At 43.5% G+C, this 13,404-nt stretch overlaps 2 protein-coding genes across 4 annotated transcripts; one reads left to right on the forward strand and one right to left on the reverse strand.

Annotated features, from left to right (window-relative positions):
- Window positions 1-2,585: 2,585 nt before the first annotated feature.
- mgat2 (alpha-1,6-mannosyl-glycoprotein 2-beta-N-acetylglucosaminyltransferase) lies at window positions 2,586-9,872 on the reverse strand. 3 transcript variants are annotated; one of them, XM_069716176.1, is made up of 3 exons: window positions 9,651-9,872; window positions 7,172-7,242; window positions 2,586-6,474 (listed from the first exon to the last, which is right to left on the reverse strand). In XM_069716176.1, the coding sequence occupies exon 3, from the start codon at window positions 6,216-6,218 to the stop codon at window positions 4,806-4,808; it is 1,413 nt and encodes a 470-aa protein (XP_069572277.1). In that variant the 5' UTR covers window positions 6,219-6,474; window positions 7,172-7,242; window positions 9,651-9,872; the 3' UTR covers window positions 2,586-4,805. The 3 variants fall into 3 exon arrangements, with proteins under 3 accessions (XP_069572277.1, XP_069572276.1, XP_069572278.1); XM_069716175.1 differs by having other exon boundaries at window positions 7,172-7,245; XM_069716177.1 differs by lacking the exon at window positions 7,172-7,242.
- Window positions 9,873-11,526: 1,654 nt separating this feature from the next.
- Window positions 11,527-12,407, forward strand: rps29 (ribosomal protein S29). Its single transcript, XM_069716180.1, has 3 exons — window positions 11,527-11,635; window positions 11,926-12,025; window positions 12,293-12,407. The coding sequence occupies exons 1-3, from the start codon at window positions 11,574-11,576 to the stop codon at window positions 12,299-12,301; spliced, it is 171 nt and encodes a 56-aa protein (XP_069572281.1). The 5' UTR covers window positions 11,527-11,573; the 3' UTR covers window positions 12,302-12,407.
- Window positions 12,408-13,404: the final 997 nt, after the last annotated feature.

Consider the following 13,404-nt stretch of genomic DNA (forward strand, 5'->3'; position numbering starts at 1 on the left):
CAGGTGAACACGTTTCTTTTCTGTTGTACATAAAGAGAATTCAGGTGTATTTTTTATTAATGAAACGTTTGGTATAGGAAACGTCTTATGAAAAAAAAAAAAATCCTCTCGTCTAACAGGTAGTGCTGAATGCTAGCCGTTCTGTCGCCGCAGATTCCTTTTACGACGTAGACAGGCAGGCGCAGACGCAGTGGTCTGATTCAGCCATCACTCCGAGCTCAGGTAAACCACAGGAAGACTAACGCCGGCATAGCCCCCCCCCCCCCCCCCTCCCCCGTACAGGCACCAGTCCCATCCATCAAACACGCTTGTGAATTCACTTTAATAATCAAGACTGACAACCATGTTGTGCAGACAGGGCTGAAATCTGTGACTCCTCTTATTGTGAGTAATAATTACTGAACTGATGCTGAACTTGTGAACAAACTTTTGACACTGTGTTGAATACCAACTGACAAACGTCAGCACTTGATGCAGGTGTAGGTGCTTGAGTTGAGGGTGTTTTTTTTTGTTTTTGTTTTTTTTTGCTCCAAGCACCCGCATACAGTAGGACTGAGGATTTTAACAGAGGGAGCCTTTTCCTTCATGTGACGCCTATTAAAACAGCTTTGACAGACTAAGCGTGCCATTTGTGTTTACTGCGCATTCACCACAAGAAACCACTTCTTCACTGAACCCAGTGAGGGAACAGAAGAGGCCTTCGCAGCTCCCTCTGCAGGGGGGCCAGAGGTCAGTCAGGCTCAACACACGGCATGAATTTTCTTACACCCGACTCGTCTCCGGTGTATGCTGCATTACTCTTGTCTGACCTTAAATCTTTTCACAGAAGGAAGTAAAATCCCAACAGGCCGGACACCGATCATCCAGGCTAATTAAATATGCGCTAACATACGAGAGAGAGAGAGAGAGAGAGAGCATCTAAACGCACCACGGGAAGTATTTATGTAAGTATGCATCTATAAAGCAGTAAAACATTGAACAAAATAAGTGGTAGAAAAATATCTTTCACTTCCAAGTCAGCCTTTGCTTACACTGGAAGCAGACCTTTTTCATGGCAAAAGCAGCCGTCGTAACTTTCACGATGGCTCGGTTCCACCATTGTTCAAACTAGTTTCTATTTCCTCTGAATTGTATTTCCTTGAATTGTGCGGGGTTATACAACTATCAGTCTTCCGTCGTCCTATAAGAGGAGCTCTCACCGGGCTCATGGCAGACCCCAACGAGCGTCTCCTCTAACCGTGGGCACGTAGGGATTCAAAAGCTAATGGAGATGACAATCTGGCGTCGCTTTTATTAAATATTTATTTACATTTATGAATGAACATTATAGTCCGACTTAAGTAACATCCCAAGAGAGCACGGAGCCTAATTTCATCATTGAAGCTTCAAAGACAAAAAACGGAACGTACAACAAAATTTGGGGCTTTTCATTTTGACGTGAAAAAAAAAAAGAAGCAACAATGACTCCGTTCCATCTAAATGTCCCAATAGTACGAGTACCCGCGTGGCGGCGAGCCAGCATGATCAGTGCTGTGGAGAAGAAGTTTACGCAAAAGAATTCAGCCGCTAAAAGTGAGCAGGGGCAGCCAGTTATTCTGGACCGGACCTTTTTCAGTTTTCCACAGTCTTTCCTGCTCGTTAGCGGCATGTTGGTGTTACAGCTGACCAGCAGGCAGCACTATTGTTCAGACAAACCAGAGCTTTGGAATTCTCCCATCACCATCCATCATTTAAACAGACAGGGGAAATACTGTCTGATTATGTATACCTTCTTACCTTTCTTTCTCTCTCTCTCTCTCGACAAACGTATTACTTCATCCTACTACCTCATATATAGTTTATGTTCCAAGAGCAGAATAAAACTGCCCCCTCCATAATGTATGAGTCGCTTTTAGAGGAAACACAAGCACTCGTAGCCATTAAAGCAGCTGCTTAGCTGTGGCGGCATCGGTGCGAGAGGTGTAGGTGCACACTGACTCCATAATGCTGTCAGGGTGTCACGAAAAAGCTCAGACTGACTGACTGATCTCTCTGAGGCTGCTCGCATCGATGCCGAGCCAGGCATCAATCAGGATTGGCGCCTCACTGAGAAGCGGAGCTCCCATCACACCGACTATAAAGCATGCGCTCCCATGTCGTTTTCTGTCCCTTTACCACGTTTATTTATTCATTACATAACAAACCCAGCCTCTAATCCTACTGCCCATTTGAATAGGAATCAAAACGGCGTGCAGGATAGAGCGAGAGCTCGCTCAACATCCGTCTTGCACCTTCAGGGAAATGGGTCGCACTTGAGAGGAATTCAATAGGCTTGAGAGAGAATCCCACTCTAAGGTCCCGCTTAAATCAATTCCCTTGTCTGAATATATTGATCCAGAGTTTTGTTTGCCTAGCAATGTGTGCAGCAGCTATAAATGACTTAATATAGTCTCTCCGCACTATAGGAGCCTAAAGAAAGAGCAGCGGTGTTTGCTGCAGAAACGTGATAGTTTAAGATAATGGTCAGAATAGAAATTGGTGCATTGATTTGCTTTAGTTATGTTTGATACGTTTCCTTTGGACAAAACATTGGACAAACACTCATCTTTTACATATTCCTCAGGGAAGTTTATTTCATGCTTCATTGGGTAATAGGTTCAGAGGTTAAGGAATGATTTGGGTTAGATAAAGTATATTGATAACAAGGTGATGAATTAAATGGAACGCTGGAATCTAAGCTCCTTCTTCAATCGGCTTTTAGCTGACTGGGAGGCTTTGGATTCTGGGCAAGTTTCGATCAGCGCGTTGTCAATAGATAAGCCAACGGTGTAACTGGGAGTTTAGGAACAGGACAAAACAAGTGTAATGGGTCAAATATCTGGATCTGGAATGCCTGTGTCTGCTGACCTTCAAGAGGTGCAAATAAACCAAAAAAAAACATTGGACACTTGGCTTTAAACACTGTTCGCTTTGTCTTTTTGGTGACACACTTGCCAAGTGGAACATGAAATCATGTTTCTGGCCACCTAGAACTGTATATCGAAGTCCATAACATTAATTTGGGAACCCACTAACTCCTGAACACAGCATCCTACTGTTTAGCTGCTAAATGCTGCACTGCTTTCTATCAGTGTCATTTGGTGCTGCCCAGGTCAGCTCGGACTTCTTTCCAAGTGTTGAGCTATTAAAAGGGTTACGACGACGTCGGACACGTCCTCTGCTTTTCACAATGCTCGATGCAAGGGAGGGATTGGCTCCGTGGCTACCTCCGGGCTTCCAAACGAAGCGCAGGACGTTAACGGTTTGTGAGGCTGCAGCATTAATGCTCCATCAAGTCTCTGAGAAACCAGAGCAAAGTGCCGCTTCCTCTATTCTCAATTCTATTCTGAGCCGTTTCCCTCGGGGTACGGGCCCAATTACGGGGGCCTCCGCCGTGGGAGCAGCTGCACGCGCTCGCCGGTCACGTGACCTCAAACGCAGCAGCACCAGAACGGCACGTCTTCGCGCTGCATTTGAGCTCGCGCGTCGGAAATGAACTGGGACTTTGTACCCCGCAGATTTTGTGTGGCCTGTCACAGAAGTGCCTCTGTGAGGCTTCATCCATTTCTTTCAACTGAGGACATAAGCGTTACATTAGGCGTCTCATGTTTTATTCATGCCAAGTTTCGGAATTCTACGTTGAGAGCTGCATTTCTGAAAGGCCATCAGCAGTCTGCCCTGGGATGTGTTTAACGCGAGCTGTAGGGAGGGTCCAGTCAGCCATAACTTATTCTAGATTTTGAACAGTGTGCAGAACCGATTGTTAAACATTGCCCGAGGGATGGGTTGGCGGTGGAGGTGGGGTAGGGAGGGGTGGGGGTGGGGGGGCGGGGGAATCAATGCAGCCTCAGAGAAGCCACCGAGCCCGGGCCTCGGCGGAAACCATCAATACCGAGCTGTGGTCTGAGCACTTAAAATGTAAATGCGTCTTCAACAGCAACAACAGAGAGGAGAAAGTCGCGTATCGGTGCCTCGGGATCTCTCCAGGTGCATTCATTCCACTGTGAAAATCTCACACCGTAGCTCGAGCTTCCACGTTCCGCCGTGAAAGTGTTCAAACTCGACAAGCGATGCGTCGCAACAAAACAGAAACACAAAATCCCTGCACGGTTTGATTTAGTTGCAGTGCGTCGCTCAAGGCACGACTTGGCGAGAACGGCTGTCGTTTCTGGATGTGCTGCATCATGTACCTGCTACTTTACTAATGCTGCGCACCGTCAGCCACACTCTCTCTCTCTCTCTCTCTCTCTCTGCGGCCTCGGTAGCAACGAGACGCCTTGGTCTGCTCTAGAAACCTGTTGGAGATGAGAAGGAGATTATTTAAATGGAACAAGGTGTCTCAAAGGATCTCCTTTGATCTCAGCAAATTTGTGCGATATAAATATCTTCAAATTAATTATGCGCGCGCAGAGGGATTGCCAAGTCCACAGATTCACCAGACTTATGACCACTCGCCAATTTGCCACCTATGTCAGAGATGTTCTACATTTTTTTTTTTTTTTTTAGTAACCAGACACGTTTTAATCTGAAAGCTTTGTTATAGAAAACACAACAACATATGGTTTAGTATGTCACCGATACAAAACGATGCAGGAATCACTTCAATAAGTCAACGTAAAGTCACATTTGTGTTAAAGAAGCCCAAAATCCAACATTCGTCTTTATTTGGAACAATCCGAGAAAACAGTCCAATAAAACAGGCAATATGAAGAATAGTCCATAAAGATTTACTTTTTCTTTATATAGGATGCAAAAGAGACAATAATATATAATAGTAGCAATTAAGGTCACTGTAATCGAACATAACTCTTGCAGAGTTCGTGGTCCCTGATGTCTCCCCAGCCCCCGTTTTTCACGTGAGGGGCCACCCCTCCGGCCCCGTTGGCTGGCAGTCTCTTTGTTATCAGGAGGTTTTTAGGGAACAGCTGGTTCCCGCTGGTCTGCAGGATGTTTTCGATCTTGGTTTTCTGGCTGACGGGCATGCAAGAAGCCTTCTTGTGGTGCATGCCGCAGTCTCCGGCGTGGAAAATCCGCGGGGCCTCGGTCACCATGACCTTCCAGTAGGAGGGCAGGCAGGACACGGTCAGGTGTTGCAAGGACCAGTCCCAGTTGTAGTCGTCGTACGTGCAGAACGTGTCGGTGCACTGGATGAGTTTCTGATATGTCTCTCTGCTCAGAGCCATCCCCATGTTGTGCTCCGTGGACTTCCAGGCTTTTACCTCCACCTTGTTTGCTTTGCTGGAGTAGCCGATGTGGCTGTAGCTCCCCAGTGAGAGGATGTCGCAGTCGGGGCACTGCTCCTTTTTCAGAGCCGTCATCAGCTTTAAGAGGTGGATGAAGTCCGGAGACAAGTAGTGATCTTCCTCAATCAACAGAACCAGACCCTTATGCTCGTTGAGAGCTCGGACTCTGTCCCATACAAAATGGAGCTTCCACCACCAGTGGTGCTTGGTCTGGGAGAACTTGGCCTCCCGGTAGTGGCCGAATGAGTCGGGGTACTCCGCGTTGATGCATCCCAGCTTTAAGGCGTCTTTTTTGGGAATGTCTCTGGGGCAGTCCCTGGGGTCGTGTCCGGGGAACTCCTGGGGGTACAGCTGGATGCTGAAGGGGAAGAAAATCTGGAGGACTTGGCAGAAGTCAATAGAGGCCACCAATTTATTTACGTCGGGGGACCAGTAATCGTGGCTGAATATCAGCAGTATGCTCTCCACACCTCTGGCCTTCCGCAAACTCTCCACTAGTAGCTTTAGGTAGTCCAGCCTGTTATGGACCTGAACCACCACGACCAGGTCATCCTTCTGCCGCGGCGTCTTAAACTTCTCTTCGTTTCTTATTGTCTGGTCAAAGTTCAGCTGGAAGACAATGCCACGGTAGACTAAAGTGGTGTTATCTACCTCTGGCTTGGGGACTTTGGCTTTATCCTTTGCTTTTTCCTGGTGCGTGTCATTTGCTTGTACGGCAGGAGGAACGGGCGCCCGGCTGACTGCAGGTGTCGCTTGCGCCTGGATGTGATTGTTGACGCTGCTGCTGCTGCTGCTGCTGCTAGCGCTGCTGCTGCTCCTCCTCACCGGCTCCACTTCCTTGGGGATCGAGCCGCCTTCGTTCTTTTTCTGCCTCCCGCTGCTCCAGAAAGCGAGTCCGCAGATGACAACCACCAGAGTCAGTATCACCACCTTCCTCTTGTAGATTCGGAATCTCATGGTAGAGGGTCGGCCTCTTGCGGCGGGAGAGAAGTCGATTGTAGGGGAGCGAGACGCAGTCGTGGTAGCGCGCCCGTGCTTTGCGCAGGGAGCAGAACGAGCCCGATTAAAAAGAAGCTGCTGTGAGGCTAATTGTTGGCAAAATGAACTGTTGCTGTAAACATGGATCCCGCTGCAATGTCACTGATGACGAATGAATACTCCATAAGGCATGACGGTTGCTGGGGGGCAGCGGGTAGCAGTGAGCATGAACCACCTGAATGAAAAATAAACCAGGAGATAAAGTGAGTGCATCATGAGAGCTGAGGCTCAGCAATACAGTTCAAACCATTGTTGTAATATTAATAGGGATATTTTTTCCTGATGGACAAGACATCGCAATATTTGAAATGTGTGTAAAATCAAATATAAAGTAGTCAAAGTAGTGTTTAATCACGTTCTACTGCTGCAAATTACAGAAGTCCAGACTGTGTGTGCAGGACACGTACTGAGCATTAGTCTGACAGAAGTCAGAAATCATTACTCAAGGTCCACTTATTAGCTTTTGGCATCCCATTCACATACTGTAATGTAGGTCACGTGTCAACAACTGAACCACTTGCATAATAACCGAGCAAACTCTGTTTGGCGACGACCGTATGATACGCTTTGAATCTGTAGACAGCAAATAATTTGACTTAACGTTACGATATCAAACCATTTCAAAAGGTCAGGTTTTACTCTCGCGCTGAACCCTTTTCAGAAAATGTTCCCTTCAGTACTTTGCAAAAGTTTGAGGCACTTTTGATGTTTACATTTGAATTCATCAAGCAGTACCATCCGGGGAGGGGAATCCGATTGGTCCCAAATTCATTTTGCAGCATGAAACGACCAACCAGCACGTAAATCCTGAGTTACAAAAAAAAAAAAAAAAAAAAAAATCTCCGGCAACAAGAAGAAGGGGGAGTACGTACAACAGATGGCTTCCTCCTCCAGAGCCCCCGCGGCTACGTTCGCAAAGAATCTTATCTTGCCACCAGAAGTCCTGCTAAACGGCAAGAAAAGGTACGGAGTAAGACTTTCCCTTTAAGCTTCCGAGAGAAACTTTTAATCAGGAACAAAGAAAAGGAGAAACTTAATTATATCGTATTCACTTGTTAAGTATTATATCAGCATTGATTGACTGATAAATCATACTTTAATACAGTAGTTTGATATAGTGCACCAATTTCCCTGGAAATGCAGCAATGGCCCTCGAACCCTCTTTTTCAGGTAAACGAGGCTGTGGAGAATTGATTTTAGTTTGATTAATAATTCTGACAGACGGCTGAATTTAGTTGTGCAAATGATCTTATTTTAACACACCAATGTTGAAATGTTGTTTTTGAAAATGTGTTAATGCTTCTTTTTTTTTTCTTTTTCCAAAAGATAATTTACCAGCAGAAATACACTAATAGTGAGAAGCTCTTGGCGACTTTGGAGTCTACCTCTCTGCCACTTTTAGCATTAAAATGCTTTGTGAAAAACTGGCAGGCCAAAAACGCACGAGTTCTTAAGTTAGGAGTGACGCACCCCTTGTTTTATGGCGTTTTCCTGCCTCAGCCGGTTCAGAGCAAGCTTTTAGCCTGAGGAGGTTTTGCGACTGCGGCCTCTGACCTCAACTAAAGTGAGTTAGTAGGATCACGAGAAGCAATAAAAGCTGAAACAAAGAACATCTAAATCCACAGAAGAGCTCTTGCACGTTCTCCAAAAAAAAACCCGACCTGACAAGTTAAGTTGAAAAACTGTGTAACTGCTGCAGTCATGAACACAGAATGGTGGCAACACCAAAATATCGATTTGATTAAATCACGCCTATTCACTTTACTGTTCTTTGTGTAAATATAATATTCCCCAGCGTACTATTAAGAGCCTAAAACTTCTGCACAGCACTGTTATAATAAGCAAGAAAGTGAAATACCGAATTTCCCCGCTGTGAGATTAATAAAGTCAAATCGAACCTAAATTTGTAAGATGATGACATGATGAACGTATATAATAATGGATTAAGCGTCAGTATATACCGATAGTACACTTGGCAATCGTTTCATTTTACACAACGGGCCGCTTGTCTCTCCGCAAGGAATCACTAAAACCACAAGTATGAGTAAATCCATGCCTCGCCCTGAACAGCAAACGTATTCCTCTGTCCTTCCTCACAATATCCACAGCTTCACTTATATGATCGGTTGAGTAAAGATCAGGGCTTCTTTTATTTTCTCCGCCATTCATTTCTGCGCTTAACCGCATTATCAGTATATCAGTATCAATTGGCCCGTTCTGCTCAGATCTGCAGCACAAACCTCCATATTTGAGTTGTTATTAAATTAGTGGTCTCTCAGCCTTCCTGCCCTGACCCCTTTAATCTGCCTCCTGGAGTATATAAACCGAAAAGTCGCATCCCTACCAGACCGAACGTCATTGCAGTGGGTCGCTTACGGTGCCCGGGATACATATTTCATCGCCGGTAGAGTCTGTCAGCTGGTTGCTGCTATATATATATATATATATATATATATATATAACAAAGTAAGACATCACGCTACCAGTAAGGGCTGCGAGATATTTACCAGAAAATCCAACGTCACGATATTTGAGCACCGAATGCCTCCACATTGACAATGCTCCGATATCGCAGGGATCGACTACTGTCGTTTCCACAAAGCACATATACACCACCAGAGTTTTTGCCAAAATAATGGTCAGTAATGTATGCGAGTAGGCAAACGGCAGAACAGCCCGGTGAGTTCAGAAAATGACATCGGTGTCGTGTGGTGAAGCCTGCAAAACTATGAAAAGACATATATTACTATTTCCAAAATCTAAGACGGTATCATATCATATTAACATAATACCAATATGTTGCCCAGCCTGAATTTAAAGTGAACCTAAACGTGTAAATAATATTTACGCAAATCAGTACGCGGCTGATACGATCCCAAAGGTGTCCAATTTATAGATATATATATATATATATAGTTGCAATACGCATGTCCGTATTTGGCTTTTGCGTGTTGAATGATGACATCCACTCGTCAAATCCAGCTGGAAATATCTGTTCTGCAGCTCGAAGTATTCTCGCTTTTTTTGTTGTTTTTTGGTCAACTATTTATCTTCCCACCATAAACTATCCCGGTTAAATGGCATCACTGTGCGCGTCGACCGTGTCTCCGCGCGAAGCCTCCAACCCTTCCCCCCCACCACCTCCCCCTCTCCACCCCGTCGGTGGTCCATTTCACCGTGCGATGTTTATTACGTTATATCATATCAAAAAAAAAATAATAATAAACCGCTCGCGTAGCAAACAGGGGGGGGGAAAACAAAACAAAACAACAAACAACAACAATAATCGTGTCGGTTTTTTTTTTTTTTTTTTTTTTATCCTGGAGATGCTAGCTCCGGCTAGCAACTTACCGAAGCAGCCCGTTCCGGACCGAACGGCGTCTCCGCGGCGAAGCGCGACGACCGGCGTTCAACGACGAGTTCGACCTAAAACCGGAGCGGCCTGCGCGGTCCTTTCACCGAGAGGCATCAGTACGGCGGCGCGTCCCGTGCTCCTTCCATACCTTCCAAGCGAGCTGCACGGAAACGCGAACTGACGGCGAGCTGCAAATTTACACCAAAAAAAAAAAAAAAAAAAAAAAAAAAAAAAAACAACAACCCCAAATACGGAACCTACCACCGACTGCCGCTGTCCCACAATGCACTGGTCCAGCTGGGGGGAGGGAGGGAGGGAGGGAGGGGAGGTGGGAGGGGGACAACCGAGACACCCCCAGAAATGTCTTCTTCTTCTTCTGGTCCGCACTAGAGCTGCAACAATCAGTCGATTCATCAATTAGTCGATGGGTAGAAGATTAATGGCAAAGCTGCTTTGATGTTTGATGAAGCGTTTCGTCTTTTTTTTTTTTGTTTTAAGTGAAAAAAATAAAATAAAATACCCCCCAAAAAATTATAATATTCCAGCTTCTTAAATGGGAATATTTTCTTTTTTTTTCCTTTTGTCTTTCATGATAATAAACCAAATATGTTTTTGTACTGCGCTGCTTGTCAAAACAAACCAATTTAGTCTGCACCTTTTCACTATTTTGGTTTGTTTGTATATAATATATATATATATATATATATGTACTGTATATACTGTGCATTTTATATTTTATATTTTTTACTGCTATTTACTGCTATTTTATTGCTTTTCTATTATTCTATTCTATTCTATTATTTTATTCGATTATTTCTATTATTATCTTATTGCTTCTGTATGCTGCTGTAGCGAAAAAAAATTCCCCTCAGGGATTAATAAAGTAAATACCTACCTACCTACCTACCTATTTTCTGACATTTGGATAATGAAGAAAATCATCTGCAAATGATTTGATAATGAAGATAATCCTTATTTGCATCCCTATTCAATACATGACTATGACTTTAACTTTGAAACCATAAATAATGTAATATTTCATCTAAAGTCGTATAGTGTAGTGCTTATGCTGCGATTGAGAAAATATATCCTTGTTAAATCACCGGGAGCCCCGTCACAGTGACTCAAAGTTGTTGTGTTTCCCACAGTTGTGTGGTGGAAATCCTTAATAAAAACAATATATAAAGAAAATACTCGTTATTAGAATATGAATGAATGACAAATGAAGCTTTTTAAATAAATATTTGTATTCTACTTCAGGGAACATGTACTTACACTTTAAAATGACTTTTCATTGTTGACAAAATGATTTTCGGTAAATCCCGGTAATTGTAAAAATATGTCCTCATTATTTTTTTCCCCCAAAGAACAACTTACTTACATAAATGTGCAAAGATAGGGTTCATTTAAATAAAAAAAAAAAACAAAGAAAAAATATTTGACTTCCTGCTTCACATTTGAATGAATTCATCATAAAATTTAATGTATTCTCATTTTCAATCCATCAGCGAAAAAAAAAAAAAGCAGTTGACCAATGTGCACAATTGTAACTTTTAAACAAAATATTGTTGAGTCACAAGTTGGTGAAACGCAGGTCAGTCATGTGTGTCCAAATCAGGCCTACTGAATATTTGAAAAATAAACTTTAAAATGTATTTTGTTAATTAAAGATAAACAATATAGATGCATCTCACCACTTTCAGGGTTTAACCTCAGGATTTACTGCATATAAACAACGAAGTAAGTGATCCTGGATACCGCCTCCTGTGCGCTGTCCCCGCTTCACGTTGCAGTTCTCTTTTTGCCTCTAGAGGGCGCGACTCATCAACTCCGCAGCCGGAAGCAGATCCACAGAAAGCCTATTTGCGCAGGCGCGGCCTTCGTTCTTCCTTTCCGACGCTCGAGTGAAAAGAGACAAGATGGGCCATCAGCAGCTCTATTGGAGTCACCCTAGAAAATTCGGACAGGGTTCCCGGTCCTGGTCAGTGTCACCTCTATTTTGTACATTATCGACGAATGAGCTGCAGCGAGCGCGTTTTAGGGTGTTTGTGTGCGTCTCGTGCTGATAAAAATGTCATCAAAAGTGCACCGCATGGGCGCCGACCCCGAGCTAATATGGCGCTGGAAGCTGCTCCGTGTTAGCGTCACAGCTTTGTGCTCGGGCGGCCTTGTTAGTGCTCCTGACACTTAACTTTCTTGTTGACGGCCTTTAATTTAGATCAAATTTATGCGATAATCCCTCTTTTTCCGTTTTTTTTTTTTTTATTCCAGCCGAGTGTGCTCGAACAGACACGGATTGATCCGTAAATACGGGCTGAACATGTGCCGCCAGTGTTTCAGGCAATACGCGAAAGACATCGGCTTCGTCAAGGTAAGTTGTTTAACCCAAATATAAATTATTCTTCACCATCATGCCGTAACTAGTATCTACGTAAAGTGTGCAGATTCTCGGGTAAAGCCAGTGAACACAATTAAAGGAAGATGCGGTGTATTCAAACACACTGCCTTTATTTATTTCTTTATTTTTTGTTTTTGTTTTGTCTTTCACCTAAAAGAAAAGCACATCATGTTGTTTTGTTGCTCATCTGGAAACAGTAATGCACTGATTGAGACTAATGCCTGTTTTATTTCCACACAGCTGGACTAAACGTCTCTGCTGACAAGTCCTCTGATGGGTCGGATCGATCATCTGGAGGCTGGCCAGGATGGGATAATTCAGCATTGCAAATAAATGTTCTTTTTTTCTTGTCCAACTTGATTTGCATTGTGTGGTTATTTAATGGTCATTTTCCAGAACAGAATTTTTTTTTTTTTCTTGGTAGTCTACAAGGAAAATGAGAGATTATCACGAAAGTGTGCAGATTAGTCTTTTCACGAGTTGCACTATATCCCTCGTCTCCTATGTTGTTGTACTCGTGCCAACGTGTTGTTTTCAGTTTGTAATTAGTTTTTTTTTTCGGTCCCTGTGAATGCAACGTTAAACGTTTTGTTTGGCGTAAGGAATGATGGACACTCCCCTCCCCTCACAACAAAAACAACAACTTGCATCCAATGTAATGGTTTTAAAAACTATTATTTGAATAGGATTTCTGTCGGTATTGTTTGACATTGCTCAGTTGCCTGAGTCAAGTCATTCTTGCTTGGGTTTTGACTTGTAGTTCAAATGCACACACTATTAATGATGCACAGAGACAATATACAGACTCAAAATGAACTTTCAAATGAAGGCTTTAATTGCACGTTCATTGGGTTGCAGTGGACCTCGAAGCTCTTTTCCATCAGTTACTCGGCTTGTTGGTTCCAGCTATATTTAGGTGAAATGTGTGCATTCACTTTATTTGGAAATAACACCAGGGAACTGATGCATGTAGACAAATTCATTTAATCGTGTGTGCTGGTTCACTGATGTGAAGATAAAACTAAATGAGTGGAATATCTGCAACATGTCAAGGTAAAGCTTTCAGACGGGTCAACTATGCCTGTCGGGTAAAAACAAACCAATTGGAAGCTCAATTTTAAGGTTGCGTTGTGATTAAGTGGTCACATCTTTGGTAATAACCCTTCGTGATATTTGTGAAGCTATTTTGAGTGAAGGCAAGTAGTGCAGCTGTATATTATAACAAAGGGCTCTGAAGTTAAGAGCAACGGATTCATTTAAAATCATCATGCCCACACGTGAGACTGCCTTCCCCCTCACATCCAAGGACTGATAACAAGGAAATATTGGGTTTGGTCAAAGTTAATGATGTC

This window comes from Brachyistius frenatus, unplaced genomic scaffold, assembly GCF_029030835.1.
Source record: "Brachyistius frenatus isolate BFR_SWC_R1_liver_20210118 unplaced genomic scaffold, ASM2903083v1 Contig_153, whole genome shotgun sequence".
Lineage (NCBI taxonomy): Eukaryota > Metazoa > Chordata > Actinopteri > Embiotocidae > Brachyistius > Brachyistius frenatus.